Source organism: Pleurodeles waltl, chromosome 2_2 (genome assembly GCF_031143425.1).
Source record: "Pleurodeles waltl isolate 20211129_DDA chromosome 2_2, aPleWal1.hap1.20221129, whole genome shotgun sequence".
In the NCBI taxonomy this organism is placed as follows: domain Eukaryota; kingdom Metazoa; phylum Chordata; class Amphibia; order Caudata; family Salamandridae; genus Pleurodeles; species Pleurodeles waltl.
In genome coordinates this window covers 903,550,724-903,566,311 of record NC_090439.1, presented here as the reverse complement: position 1 = coordinate 903,566,311, position 15,588 = coordinate 903,550,724, and the positions used below count along the sequence as shown (strand labels likewise).

Sequence of the window (15,588 nt, the reverse complement as noted above, 5' to 3'; positions counted from 1 at the left end):
TTCCCTAGCAGACATTCTACTGGAATGGCAGAGAAGACTACCACCTGTTTCAGGCCAGTGACCCCTCCCCATTCTAAAGTTACCATTGCCATGGGATGGACTTTACTTTGATTGTCAGCATTTGTGACTGGATATGCTTGTCGAGACAGGCACTGTTCTGGGGAAACCAGTTTGTCTGTCACCATTGTGACACTTGCACCTGTATCCCTCAGGGCTTCTACTCTAGTCCCATTGATTAAGAGCTGCTGCTTGTATATTTGCATGTTAGGCAGCCAGGCAGCAAGTGTGGCTAGGTCCACCCCACCCTCAGAGACTAATGTTGCTTCAGTGTGAACCCTGATTTCCTCTGGGCACACTGTTGATCCCACTTGGAGACTGGATATTCCAGTGCTAAATGGTGTAGTATTTGTTGTGAGACTTTTCTTGGGACAGGCCTTGTCTCCGATTTGGTGTCCATGCTGAGTACAAATGCAACACCAGGCCTTCTTGGGATCAAAGTTTTTACCCTTATACCCATTTGAGGACTGTGAAGAGGCTCTGGGCCCACCCTCCTGAGCAGGGTTTTGTGGCCCTGTAGAAGACTCTTTACTTTTTCCCTTGGACGTCTCATCACTCTTCCCCTGAGGAGGCTTTGTGACCCCTTTCTTTTGGTCACCTCCTGTGGAAGTCTTGGTCACCCTAGTCTTGACCCAATGGTCTGCCTTCTTTTCTAATTCTTGGGGAGCACTTACCAGTTCAGTTTCCTGGGCATAGGTAGCCCACCGTTGGGGGTTCAAGGCAACTCCAAAGTCACAGCACCAGCAACACAGGGCCAGTCAGGTGCAGAGGTCAAAGGAGGGCCCAAAACACATAGGCGCCTATAGAAAACAGGGGTGCTCCAGTTCCAGTCTGCCAACAGGTAAGTACCTGCGTCTTCGTAGGGCACACCAGAGGGGTTTTGTAGAGCACTAGTGGGGGGAGGACACAAACAGGCACACAAAACACACCTTCAGCGGCACTGGGGCGGCTGGGTGCAGTGTGCAAAGTTGGTATCGGGTTTGTTAAAGAAAGCAATGGAGGGACCCGGGGGTCACTTAGGCGATGCAGGCATGGCACAGGAGGGCTTCTCAGGCAAGCCACTGACTCTGCTAGGCAGAGGGTCGCCAGATGGTCACTCCTGCACTGGAGTTCCATTCCTTTCGGTCCTGGGGGCTGCGGGTGCAGAGCTTGGTCCAGCCATCGGGTTCTTTGTTCCAGGCAGTCGCAGTTAGGGGGAGCCTCTGGATCCTCTCTGCAGGCGTCGCTGTGGGTGTGCAGGGGGGTCGTCTCAGGTTACTCATGACGTCACAGTCACCTGGGAGTCCTCTCTGCAGTGTTGATTCTCTGGAACTCGATCGGGGGGCGTCGGGTGCAGAGGGTGAAGTCGCACGCTTCCAGCAGGAAGAGTGAGTTCTTTAAAAGTTGCTTCAAAGTTGCAAAAATGTTGCTGTAGGTGAACAGTGTCGCTGTTCTCTGGAGAGTTTCTTGGTCCTTCGGTTCAGGGCAGTCCTCTGAGGTTTTAAAGGTCGCTGGTCCCTGTCGGATGCATCGCTGTGCAGGTTCTATGAGTCTGGAGACAGGCCGGTAGGGCTGGGGCCAAGTCAGTTGTCATCTCCGTCATCTCTGCAGAAAGGGGCACCTTGCTGCGCAAAAACAATCCAGAGAGGCATTGTACCTCTTTGTATATGTATGGCAGAAAGCAACGCACATGGAAAGATGAAAAACAAGGAGAAATTAAAACATTTCTCCTCATTATGCCTGCTCTGGGAGGCGTAAGGTTTTGGCACTGCTCCAGTTTACGTGATTTTGTAAATCTGGGGCAGTGTCAAAATCCATGGGTGTTGCTTGGGAACACCCACCACAAGACCCATGGAACCTCTCCTTGACGGAAAGTAAGGCAATACCGTGGCTTGCTCTGCCTTGCCTTAGCCCATATCTATGAGGCCATTCAAAGCCACGCAGGGTGGCTTTGCGTCACCTCATACATATGATTGAGAGGCTTGTTCCACTGGAATGTCAAAAAAGTGATGCTCCACCAGCGCAAGCCTCTCATAAATAAACCCCAAAATATTCTAAATTGTTTTTAAGTCTTTCACTGTCAGGTAGCTACATATAAAATAAGCCAGCTTAAATGACAAATAAATAAAAAAAAGTTGTTACTTATTGGGAAATGCACTGTACTGCATTAGGAAACTGTAGTGTCATGCTTCCTTGCTGGAATGCTCGTGATGCTGACCTAGGGAGATTCCACGTTCTAGTACGTGCAGTCTCCTGAAGTCAGTTGAGCCTTAGCGTATTCCCTGATTGGACCTGTTCTTTCCGTTCCTTCTTAACAATAAACGTGTACCTCTTACTTGGCCTACAGCGCGTCTTCACTTCAATTTGGCGACGAGGGAGCCGGCTTCGAACCTTCGTTGTATGGTCCATTTCCAACGGATCATTTTCTTGTTGTCCTTTTACTCGTGTTGCCGCCTTGCCGTGTGCTGCTGCCTAGCTGCCACCGTGGGACGTTCCTGTAAATAAACTTTTTTTTTTTTCTCCTTGTGTTTTTTTTGCCTCCAGCCTTTTTGTACACTGCCCGGCCGTTGGTGTGGGGCGCAAGCGCAGCGCAGGCGCAGCGCAAGCGTCCCTTGGCAACGGACACTTACGCACAGCGGGTGCGTCTCCTGGACGACATACCTCCAGGAAGACTAACACCCCATCCGCTGTGCGTCTCCTTAGCAACAAACACGCTAAGGAGACTGACACCGCTTTCGCTAGCGTCTCCCAGGAGACGGAGATGCTAGCTCTTCAAAAAAAAAAGAGGAAAAAAGGAGAGGCGGAGCACGGACGTGGCTCTCGCATACATTTCATTGGGGACTGAGATGCTGCAGCATGGATGTTGCTTCCGCAGTACTGTTTTTGGACTTTAATTTAAAAAAAAAAAAATAATAATAAGAAAAGAAATAAAGCAAGAAGGAGGACTTTATTAATAAAAAAATTAAAAAAGAAAAGGAATAAAGCAAGAAGGAGGAAGGAAGAAGTACATTGTTCTCCTACTGTGAAGGTTTTTATCTATACATTTTTAACAGGTCCGGAAGGGAAGAATAAATCTCTAGTTAATTGGTATTATTAACTTACACCTTGTGTTCCTTATAATTTGCCTCGGATATGGCGCAGGCTAACTTTACAATTGTTCCTCCGCAAGTATTTTGGGCCATGGGTAATTCACCGCCCATTAAGTGGCAAGAATGGAAGGACTATTTTTTTAATTATTTAGGGACTATTGACGTAGATAACAAGATCTCTGCAGAACAGAAAAAGAGGATTCTATTGCATTCTTTGGGTCCTATGGGTCTGAAAACATATAATAAGATGACCAAAAACCCTGTAAGTGGCAATATTTGTGCTTTTAATGCCGCGATGCTTGATCTCGACAAGTATTTTGCTCCGAAAGTCTGTATGGGAATTGTCCGTTATAAGTTTTTCCAAAGGAAACAAGAAAAAAATGAGCTGGTGGATGATTACGTTGCGGACTGAAAGAAACTGGCTCTTGACTGTAAATTTGGGACAATTCATGACGAACTTATTAGAGATCAAGTTGTCATGCATTGCAGTAATCAATCTATTCAAAGAAAGACTTTAGATAAATGGCGATTCTCCTCTGGAAGAAATGTTAGCCATAGTAAGGAAAGCAGAGATCTCTGAAAGATGTTTATCCGAACTAAAATCTACTGGAAAAAATGAGGATGGCATTTATAAAGTGACCAATCGCAAACCTGGGAAAACCTTACAGAGCGCGGAAACTGAAAGAAGATGTTACAGATGCGATAACAAAGACCACTTAGCTCACTCCAAGTCGTGTCCAGCGTTAAAATTGAAGTGCAACAAATGTGGAGTGTTGGGCCATTTTGCAAAAGTCTGTAAAACTAAAAAGAAAATAGTTAAGTGTATATATGAAGGTGAAAATTTTGTAAAAGGTGACACTGAGGAAATAACAACGGATCCCAGAGGGATGGATGAGGATAAGAATTTCATCCTTAATATAATGGAGGTAAACACTAAGGAAAAACATGGAAATTGGTGGAATACCTGTTACAATGTGCGCTGACTCTGGTTTACCATTCACAATCGTGAATGAGGACGTGTGGAACAAGTCTTTCGTGGATAAAATTGGCAAGCAGCTTGCTCCGCCGGACATTCAACCAGAAAGTTACACAGGAGAAAAGATAAACCTGTTAGGTTTTAGGTGGTTAGCATTCTCATTCAAGAACAGGAGCGCCAGAGGTAAATTATATGTGGCCAAAAAAGGGCCGTCTGTTCTAGGTTGGAAGGATCAAGGACAGTTACAGATGATCCTGGATCCAAATGGTAAAGAAAAGGTTTTAATGGTGAATGAAGAATGCTCTTTGACCTCCGTGATGGAAACTAAATTTCCAAAAGTTTTTAATAAGTGCCTGGGAAAACTTACCGGTTTCGAGCATAAAATTATATTAAAGAGGGAAGCTGTACCAAAAATTCATAAAGTCAGGGCTGTGCCAATTATGATCAGAGAAGAAGTTTCCAAGGAGCTAGACAAATTAATTTCAACGGATGTGATTGAGCCAATTGAAAGTTCGGAATGGATTTCGTCTGTAGTTCTAGCTCGGCGTAGTAACGGAAAAATCAGTTTATGTGTGGATATTTTAATAATAATATTCTGATTGATCGGTTTCCTCTACCCAAAATTAGGGAAATGGTTTCTAGTCTTGAGGGAGCATGCTGGTTTTCTACCATTGACATGTCGTCTGCGTATCATCAGATTCCCTTATCGGAAGACTCCAAAAGACTAACAGCCTTCATCACACCCTTTGGATACTTCCAATACAAGAGGATGCCCTTCGGTCTTGCGTCTGCAGCAGCTGTTTTTCAACATCTTATGCACAAACGTTTTGGGAAAATCAAAGGGGTTATGTGCTTCCAAGATTACATTTAAATTTTTGGAAAGGATAAGGGCATGCATGATGAGCGTTTGGAACATGTGTTGGAAGTGTTAGGTGACAAGGGGTTGACAGTGGAACTGAGTAAGTGCAAATTTGCGAAGAGAAGTGTGGAGTATTTGAGAGATGAGATAAGTGGTGAGGTTGTTAGACTTAAGGCTTCTTTGGTGAATGCTATAATTGGGGTGTCACCTCCTATGTCTAAGGATGAAGTAAGATCATTTTTGGGCATGGCGGAGTTTTGTGCCAAATTTATTCTGAACTTTGCCAGTAAGGTTTACAATTTAAGATCTTTGCTCAAAAAGAACTCTCCATTCATCTGGAATGAAACATGCAACCATGAGTTTGAGAGTGTGAAAAGGGAGTTAAGCAAGGCTGCATGTTTGGAAAGTTTTGACCCTAAGTTGGATACTTTTGTTACCACGGATGCAAGTACTAAAGGCTTAGGTGCCGTGTTGTCTCAAAAAGATTGTAATGGTAAGGAAAAGATTATACTTTTTGCTTCCAGATCGTTGTCTCCTTCAGAAGAGAAATACTCTGTTGTATAGAAGGAGGCCTTAGCCTGTGCTTGGACTTTAGAGCACTTCCGAGCATTCCTGTGGGGAAAAGACATAACCATTTGCTGCGACCACAAACCTTTAATTAAACGTCTTACAAGTGAAGGGAGTGTACTGGCTTCGGCTAGAATCTCAAGGTTGTCAATGCGCTTAAAGGATTACATTTATCGGATTGTGTATGTACCAGGCAAGAGTAATGTAATGGTGGATTGCCTTTCTAGATTACCTAATTTGTTGGAAAGGTGTGTTGATGACCCGTGGTATGAATGGAGTGTGGCTCTTATACACGATTCTGGTAGCCCTGCACTTAATGAAGATAGTTGGAGGAAGGAAATGGAGGTAGACGCTAGTTTACAGTCAGTTTTAAAATACGTTTTAGAAGGATGGCCTAAGAAGGATCTGTTACCTGAACAATGTAAAAGTTTTTGGGAGGTTAGGAACGAACTTACTGTTTTGAACAATATTCTTTGGAGAGGTGATAGAATAATTCCCCCCATCTGGTATAAGGGAAGCAATCTTAGAATTATGTCATGAGGGACATTTTGGCATCGTTAGAACTAAGTCTATGGTTAAAGAGTTGTTTTGGTGGCCAGGTGTTGATAAATCGGTGGAAAGATTTGTCAGAACTTGTCATGTATGTTCCTCTGCTGACAAGAGTTTGTGTAACCTTAGACCACCTATGCAGCAAGCGTTCATTCCCAGACAACCATGGGAATATGTTGCTATTGATCTCTTAGGTCCGGTGGGTAGCTCTCAAGAGTTTGTAATAGTCCTTATTGATTTGTTCTCCAAATGGCCAGAAAGTGTTGGAGTTTTTGAATAAGGTTTTCCTTGCAGAAGGCACTCCTTCTGAATTGCTGAGTGATAATGGTGTACAGTTTATGTCAGATTCTGCAAAAAAGTATTTTCGGAGGGTGGGAATTGAACATAAAACCACCTCTCTGTACAATCCCAGTGGAAATGGCACTGTAGAAAGGTTCAATAGAGTCATTAAAGGTATAATTCAAGGTACTATGAATGGGGGAGAGGATTGGCACATTGCCATTTTTAAAGATGCATGGGCGTATAGGATTACCGAGAACGTGACTACTGGACTCAGCCCATTCATTATTATGAGAGGAAGAAGCCCGAGAAGCAAACATAACCCTGCTTGGTTGGTTAAGACTGGTATCCAACATTGGTCAGTGGAGAATGTAAGGGATTGTTTGGCTAGGTCTCTTGAGAAATCGAAGTCTTATTATGACAAGCTCCATCATGTTAAGCCTGTTGAAATCAATGTTGGTGATTGGGTTAGAGTTAAGAAACCTTATAAAGTTAAGAAGGGTGAGAGCCAGTACTTTGATCCTGAGCGTGTTATGGAAGTTTGCATAATGACGTAAAACTGAGTGATGGTAAGGTGTGGAATCTTAAGCGCATTGTTTTACTTAGGAATGGACAGGAATCTGGATGGGGCGAAGTCCACACTAACAGTAAGAGGTGTGAGAAGGGAAGAGCTGAATGGTTGGAAGATGAGGTTACGAGTCACGATGCCGCAAAGGCATCTCCACACGTACTTGGTGATTGTGTTTTGAGTGAGGAGGAAGATGTGAGTGAGGAGGTTGCCGAGTCAGAGAATGGGAAGGTGAGTTTATCCGAGTGTGCACATCAGTGTGACTCTGTAGAAAGGTAAAGGAAAGTGACGCCTCCTGGTTGGTTGAAGGATTACGTGTTAGGATACTTAGCTGACGTTTCTGATGTTCATGTTTAATTATTTCCTCTTTTATCTTTTTTTTTTTTCTTCTCTTCTTTGTTTTTTTTCTTTCGTGTTTTTATTTCCTTGTTGTAGGAAAAGAAGGGGGATATGTAGTGTCATGCTTCCTTGCTGGAATGCTCGTGATGCTGACCTAGGGAGATTCCACGTTCTGGTACGTGCAGTCTCCTGAAGTCAGTTGAGCCTTGGCGTATTCCCTGATCGGACCTGTTCTTTCCGATCCTTCTTAACAATAAACGTGTACCTCTTACTTGGCCTACAGCGTGTCTTCACTTCAGAAACTCTATTAGTTATTGCAACGCAGAGATCTGTGTGTAACCGGAGAGCAACAGAATTAAATCTTGGTTGGTACAGTTGAGAATAGTAAAGCAAAACGCAAATGATGGACGGAATGCAGAACATATCAAACATTCACCCCCAGTCACAGATCTGGGTTTAATCCATCAGTTTTTTTGCTCACCATGCCACCCCAGTATAGACCCAGCCATACGCAAATCAGTCTGGACCCTGTTCCTCATGGGAACAGTCCAGCCCGAACTGCCAGGCCAGGTCCTCCCTGGACCAGAAGCAAGCATACTGGGACCGGTTTCACCCTTCACCAGCCAGGCTAGCTTGAATCTGGTGGCATTGCAAGCACGGGACTCACGTCTGGGCATACCCTTCCCACTTGGGGCGACAAATGCAAAAACAGATGATGGACGGAACGCAGAAAAAAATCAAACATTCACCCCTCAGTCACAGATCTGGGTTTAATCCATCAGTTTTTTTGTTTTATTTTCTTATAACCCTAAAAACAGCTGGTAGAGCTGCTGCTCTTGACCTTCACTTAAGGTAGACCCAATATTGACACTTCCTTTCTTTTCCTCTTGTTGGGAATGCATGGGAATATCTAATGGGTGGTTGGTGGTGATTTAGTGTATGGGAAGGTCAGGGTTTCCCCTCCCTTGCTCAGGTTCTTCCCAATTGTTGAGTGAATTCACTTGGTATATCTGTCCTTCTCTGTGCTTATGAGGAACTGCTATGCGATATGTTTCTGGGATCACCTTTTTAAGTATCTCAAAGGGTCCTTGCCATTTGGCCAGCCGTTCTTCTGTGTGTTAGGAAGTACAATAAGGACCTACTCCCCTGCAGTGAATTCTCTTGAGACTCCTCTTATGTCATAAATCAGTTTCTGATGGTTTTGGGTGGCTTTTAAGTTGGTGTCACAGAGATGATAGGGTTGTTTTCAGAATTATGGCATACTTGGGAAATGGCTTCCCTTCGTCCTCTTCTTCTACCCCTTGTTCAATAGCCATGTTTTAAAAAGTGAAGGTGTTCTTCGAAAAGTAGTTCAAAAGGGGAAAACTCTGTACACTTCATCCGTGGGTCAAAGCTGAGTTCTCTGTCAGCTTACTGACATCCTCACAAATGCTTTATCTACCCTACCCAAATTTACTAACAGAATTGCTCACTAGACAAAATGATCACTTTCAAAATGTTCAACTACTTTATAACCCTTTATTAAAACAGGGTGAGACTGGCAAATGTGTAGTTCAAAATCACTTCTCTATATTTGGAAAAACTAGTGCATCTTGTAGGATTATCATTAGACAATCTCCCATTTAGACTACTCAGGAAAAAAGCTGTGGAAAGTATTAACAAGATCAATTTCCTCAGATAATCCTTTCTAGGGGTGTGATTGATTCTTGATCATCTTACATGCCATTGCTCAGGTATCTGTGAAATAAATTAAAATTACTAGTCTCTGCATCAGCATTTGTTGCTATATTTTCTATAAGTTCTAGAACTTTTTTGAGACATCCATTTTTGACTTCCCAGTGGATTGATTTACATACTTATCAAAATATTTTGTTGAAAAAATTATTTGCAGGTCATAAGATGTGCCATTATAGTTTGTGCAAAAGCTGTTTGCTTAGGCATTGAGAATGTTCATGGGGACAAACAAAATAGAGAAGAACTATTATGGGATTTGGTACCCACAGTGGAGAGGGATAGACTCCTTACTCTAGGGGAAGATGTGACTGACTCATACACCCATGTGAAGGATGGACTAGTGGAAATGTTGGTTTCACGCCTGAAGAATACCAGAAAAAGTTCTGGAGCCAACACATTTTTGTGGATACCTCATTAAAAGCATCAGAAGGCTGGATGAGGGGCCATGAAGTGAATATATACAATAGGGCTTAGAATCTGACGAGAATAGCTCATTTTGTGTGATGTGTTATGATTCCATCCATCAGCCTGTGGTGGACATTGTACACAGTCTAACTGCATCCTGGAAATTACCACTAAATCTCATCCAAAGTCCCTGGATGACTCCTGGCTGCTTCCCATTTCAGTCGGGGCATATTGGACACCATATGTTTGCTTCGAAGGGCTATTGAACCCACTGCCAAGAATTCACAGAGATCCAGCATCCACTGTAGTTTGCTGTAAATGTTAGCAATATTGCAATTCCTCAGCACTGGATTCTGGCCGCCAGGACTTCTGAGAGATTGAAATTGCACACACCTGGTAATAGTCTTGTGCAGTCCAGTCACACGACTCCTGGGCTTTCTGCTGCCTGGGTGTGCTTATAAGAAGATATTGGTGACGCTCTTTGTTCGTGCATTGAAGCTTAAACCTCTGTGTACCAGACCTCTTGTTGCTTCTTTTGCTTTTTAGTTCCTGACTTGCTTCAGACTGAGAACAGTGGGGTAGAGTGTAATAGCATACAGTGGAGGGGTACCCTGTTGCTGTGCTGCTTGCTGCTGATTTTTTCCAGCCCTGTATTCCTTTTGCTGTCCTTCCTTGTTTGCCTTTTTTTCTACAGGTAGGTGCAGCCCGTGGTCTGCACCCTTTTTAATTGTTCAAGTTGTTCCCTGTCATAGCCCTTATGTTTTCTCCCCAGTCTCCCAGATCTTGCACCCTTCCTCAGTGTTTTTTCCTGCAGTTTCTAGTTCCCTTAAAATTTCAGTTTCTTCTAGTTACAGTTTTTATTATTCTTGTGCTTGACTTGCCCTTTTGTTCTTTTTTTCTTGAATGCCCTACTCCTGACAATTTGCTACAGCTCTTAGGTTTCTTTCTAGTGCTTGCTCTGCATATTCCTCTTGAGCTCTTTTTTCTGGTAAGTCTGCTATTTTGTCATCACCTGTGTTTAAGTGAATTATTGTGTCCAGTGATAGGCTCCTGTTTTCCAGGACATACTCCCTGACCCATCCTTTGTCTTGTGTTAAATGCAGTCTTGAGTGCCTTAACTGTGACAGTGTCACATTTCTATTTTCTTAAGAAGCACCAATGTGTCTCCTGCTGCACCCATAATAGCTGGTCTCTAGTGCAACTCTTGTTTGTGCCCTAGGACCCTGATACAAAAGCACTTCTGCTGCCTCTTTTCTATGCGATTTGCAGGTTGACTATATATAAAATGATCTGCACAGGAAAATTGAATTATAACTTCAATTTACGCACCACCTTCAAATTACTTTAAGTTGCACACATCCAGATATAGTCCTGTCACCTCACTCGCCACACTTCATTAACTATAACTCACACTTTTTCCATATACTGGAAATACCCTTGCATACAACATTGCTTACAACAAGTGAAATCATAGCATTCATTACAACATTTAAAACATCTCAAATGACATCATCTGTCACAACATACTGCATGGTAGAGTGGCAAGTTATATATAGTGTTGTCTGTTTAGTAAGCTGAAAAAACATGTATGGAGATGAGCTACTTTCAATGAAAGTTATGACTATAACTTTAGAATTTCTAAAGTTTGCGTAGTTTGTTTGGTTTGTATGGGGCAAAAAATATTTCCGAAGATAAATAACATTTCACCTTTGTTTTTTCATTGAATTTCAATATTTTTTTATTTTTTAATAAAAATGTGTTTTAAATATTTTTTTCTATTTTTTTATAAAAATGCGTTTCAAATGATAGAGTCCAGTGTCTTTGAGTGGAGTGTTGTTATGTGGAGTGACGTACAGTAGAGTGGAGGAGAGTGATGTAAAGTCTATTGTCATAGAGCTGACTATTGTAGAGTGGCATAAAGTGGAGGAGAGTACAGTGGAGTGGCATAGCATAGAGGGTAGTAAAGTATTATATAGTGTAGCGGCATGGTGTCTCATATAGTGGAGTCAAGTATCGTAGAGTGGAGCCGCAAGTTGTGCAGTAGAGGGGAGTGTTGTTGACTGGGATAGAGTGGAGTAGAGTGTTTTAGACTGGAGTAGGGTGAAGTAAAGTTTTGTAGAGTGGTGAATCATTAAGTGGAGTGTCGTGGAGTACAGTGGATGAGAGCGTTATAGAGTGGAGTGTTGTGTCTTAAAATGGAGTGGCATATCATAGAGATGAGTGGAGTGACACATCGGCAAGTGTCATACAGTGTAGTACCATTGCATAGAGTGGACAGGCATAGAGTGGAGCAGAGTGTAGTACAGTGTTGTAGAGTGGAGTTGCATACAGTGGAGTAGAGTGTCAGACAGTGGAGTGGCATAGAGCGGAGTGTAGTACGGTAGAATAGAGTGGTATAAATTGTAGTAGAGTGGATTATAGTGGAGTGGAGTACACTGCAATGGGGTAGCTTAGAGTGGAGTAAAGTGTCACAGAATGGAGTGGCATGTCATAGAGTATAGTGGTGTGGAGTGTAGTACAGTAGAGTGGCTTAGCATACAGTCAAACAAAGTGTCATAAATTGGTATACCATGTTGTACAGTATTGGAAAGGTTAGACAGTGGTATAGTAGATTGGAAAACAGGCTAGTGGAGTTTGTAAAGTGGAGTGGTGTACAGTACACTATAGTGCTGTAGAGTGTGGTAGAGTGGATTGGCATACAGTGTTATAGAGTATAATGGTATAGAGGGGCATAGAGTGGAGTACTGTGTGATAGAGTAGGGTGCAGTGGCATACAAAGAGTTGTGTACAGTGTCAAATAGTGGACTAGAGTATCACAGATTGGCATAGGGTGAAGTAGACTGCTGTACATTGGCATACAGTTTACTACAATGTTGTACAGTGGAGTGAATGGACAAAGATTGGAGTAAAGTGTCAGAGAGTGGCACACAGTGTAGTAGAGTATTATAGAGTGGAGATGCATAGTGTACAATAGTGTGTCAAACAGTGGAGCTGCATAGAGTGGATTATTGAACTGTAGCATAGAGTGAGGTAAAGTTTTGTACAATGGGGTAGGGCCGAGTGGAGTGGCATAACGTAGCATAAAGTAAAGTATAATAGGGTGTGTTGGCATGTTGTAGAGTGGTATGGAGTGTGGTGTAATGGCATAGCGTAGGTAGGACACTGTTATAAATTGGAGTGGGTCTTGTATAGTAGAGTGGATCTCTCTGTAGTAGAGTGTTGTACAATGGAGTGCACAGGCATAGAGTGGAACATAGAGTTGGACAGAGGAGTGTAAGTGGCTAGCATGAAGTGCCATAGAATGCCATAAAGTGTAGTAGACTTTTATAGAGTGGAGTTATATACAGTGGAATAGAGTACACTGGAGGGCCGTATGGAGGACTGGCATACAGTGGAATGGTGCAGAGTTGAGTCCATAGAATGGAACAGTGTGGGGTAGAGTAGTATACAGTGGAGTAGCATAGACTGCATTGTCATACAGTGGAGTGGCATAGGGTAGCGTGAAGTAGACTGGAGTGGCATACAGTGGAATGGGGTAGAGTGTAATAACATACAGTGGAGGGGTGTACAGTGGAGTGACATCCAATTGAATAGCGAAGAATGGAGTGTCATACCGTGGAGTGAGGGAGAGTGGAATACCATACTGTAGAGTGGTAGAAATTGAAGTTGCATACAATGTAATAGTGGACAGTGGAGTGCTGTACAGTGGAATAATTACAGTGGAGTGTAATAGCATACAGTGGATTGGTCTACAGTGGAGTAGGGTAGAGTGAAATAGCATACAGTGAAGTTGCATAGACTGTATTGGCATACAGTGGAGTGGGTTAGAGCAGTGCTCCCCAACCTTTTTATCGCTGCGGACCGGTAAATGTTTGATAATTTTTCCGTGGCCCGCTTGTTTTGATTTAATAATTTTAATTTAATTGTATTTAAACATGCCTTCAAAATAAAATACAGCTACACCAAAAAATGAATATAAAGTGATTTATTTTATTTAACTCACTAGAATGCCAAATCAATGAGAACCCTGAGCTTGTTTCTTTGCAACGAGACGGTTCCATCTGGGGGTAATAGGAGACAATGACACCCGAAGTGTGTTGCTTATGTCCAGTTTATTCCGTTGTTTTGTTTTGGTTGCTGTCACTGCAGAAAACCCCGCTTCACACAGATAGGTTGTCGGAAATGGCAATAGCGATTTAAGTGCTGTGGTGGCAATTTCAGGGTATTCCGCCATGACTTTAATCCAGAACACCGGCAGAGTTGTTGTCTCGAACGTAGTTTTAAGGCCACCGTCATTTGCAATCTCCAGCAGTTGTTCTTCTTCTTGCATAGACATGCTAGATTCGCCTGATTTGTTGGCAAATGGGTCGCGGATCCATTCCTTACCAGTTCGTGGGTCTTTTGTGGTTGGGAAGTAGCGCTCAAACTCTTTTAAAAGCAAAGGCAGGTGATCGTGCACCAACTGGCAGAATGAATGTTCAAGCTCAGTCTCGCCTACAATCCCTGCTAATGTCTGAAACATGTCCAAAATGCCTCTGTTCACGCGCCGTCCATACAACTCCAGTTTGGCTTTAAATGCAGCTACTTTGTCTGACAACTTGAAAACAGTTGTCATTTTCCCCTGAAGGCCCAGATTGAGTTCATTGAGCAGGCTGAATATGTCACACAGGTAAGCCAGTTTTGCGACCCATACCTTGTCACTGAAATGTGCTGCCAGCGGTGACTTCTTTTCTGAGAGAAATCTTTGCAATGGCTCTCGTAATTCAAATACTCTGGTTAGCGATTTTCCTCTGGATAACCATCTTATTTCTGTGTAGAAGTGAAGGCATCTGTACTCTGCGTCCATCTCCTCACAAAGCTGCTCAAACAGGCGCGAGTTGAGTGGGTGTGCTTTGATGTGGTTAATAACTTTAACGACATCCATCAATACGCTGTTAAATTCCGGTGACATTTTTCGGCTTGCCAGCATTTCCCTGTGAATGAGACAATGCGTAGATTCACTCTCAGGTGCAACCTCCTTAATCCGAGCAGTTAAACCAGACAGTCGTCCGGTCATGGCAGCAGCTCCGTCTGTGAATATGCTGACACAAAAGGACCATTTCAGTTTTTCTGATATATAACCATCCAGTGACTTGAACAGTTCTGCTCCTGTGGTGTTGGTTGGCAAAGATAGTGCACATAACAAATCCTCATGCACATCCTCCTGATATAGATATCGCACATAAACAAGTAGTAGTGCCTTGTTGTCGATATCTGTAGATTTGTCAACCTGGAGTGCATACCACGGTGATGTATTAATCCTCTCCAACAATTGTGCCTCAATGTCTTTGGCTATTTCCTCAATGCGCCTAGTCACAGTGCTAGCTGACAAAGGCACATGTGCTATCTTTTCCACAGCAGCCTCTCTTAGAAGTTCACGGCAAATGTCTTTAGTGGAGGGCAAGATCAATTCTTCACCAATAGTAAATGGCTTTTTAGCCTTAGCAATGCGGTTAGCCACCAAATATGATGCTCTCAGTGCATTCTCCTTTATTGATGTGGTGGCCCTCATAAATATCTTCTGTGCTTCGTGCTCCCGTTTTTTTCTTTCAAAATACTCCAGGGGCTTGTCTTTTATGCCAGGGTGCTTGGCGGTCAAGTGGCGAAGCAGTTTTGAAGGTTTCATTGCCTCATTAGAGAGCTTCTCACCGCAAACTATGCAGAGCGGTTTTGGTGCGTGGGAATCACCTGTCCCAATAAATCCATATTTCAAATAGGACTCATGGTATTGTCTGTTAAAAGTTGCATGTTTCTTTGATGTTGAAGGCTCTTCTTCTGTCTGTTCACTGGGCCTTTTTTTCTTCCCAAGGAAACTTTCTAACGATGTCTGTTTCATACTCATTTTTGCTAATTTGTGGGTTAAAGCAGACACAATAACACGTCAGTACACACGAGTACCGGTGAACAGATAGAAGAGCTAGAAGAGTGATACCTTCTCTTTCTCTTCACTCCACTGCTGCTTGCAACCGCTCAGCTCCAGATGTCACCTAAATCCGAATGTAAATCAAAAAACTATCAACGCAAAAATGTGATCAGTGTTTTAAATATATGACCAGTGTATCAAAATAACTGTGAAATATATATATAAATCACAAAAGATGACTGTGCCCCCTTTCAATACAGAGATGCCAGCGTTCCCCTTTCAATA

General features: G+C 42.9%; 1 protein-coding gene across 1 annotated transcript; it reads right to left on the bottom strand.

Moving 5' to 3' along the window:
- Positions 1-13,416: 13,416 nt before the first annotated feature.
- LOC138277825 (SCAN domain-containing protein 3-like) lies at positions 13,417-15,282 on the bottom strand. Its single transcript, XM_069219235.1, has one exon. The coding sequence runs from the start codon at positions 15,280-15,282 to the stop codon at positions 13,417-13,419; it is 1,866 nt and encodes a 621-aa protein (XP_069075336.1).
- Between the last annotated feature and the right edge of the window lie 306 nt (positions 15,283-15,588).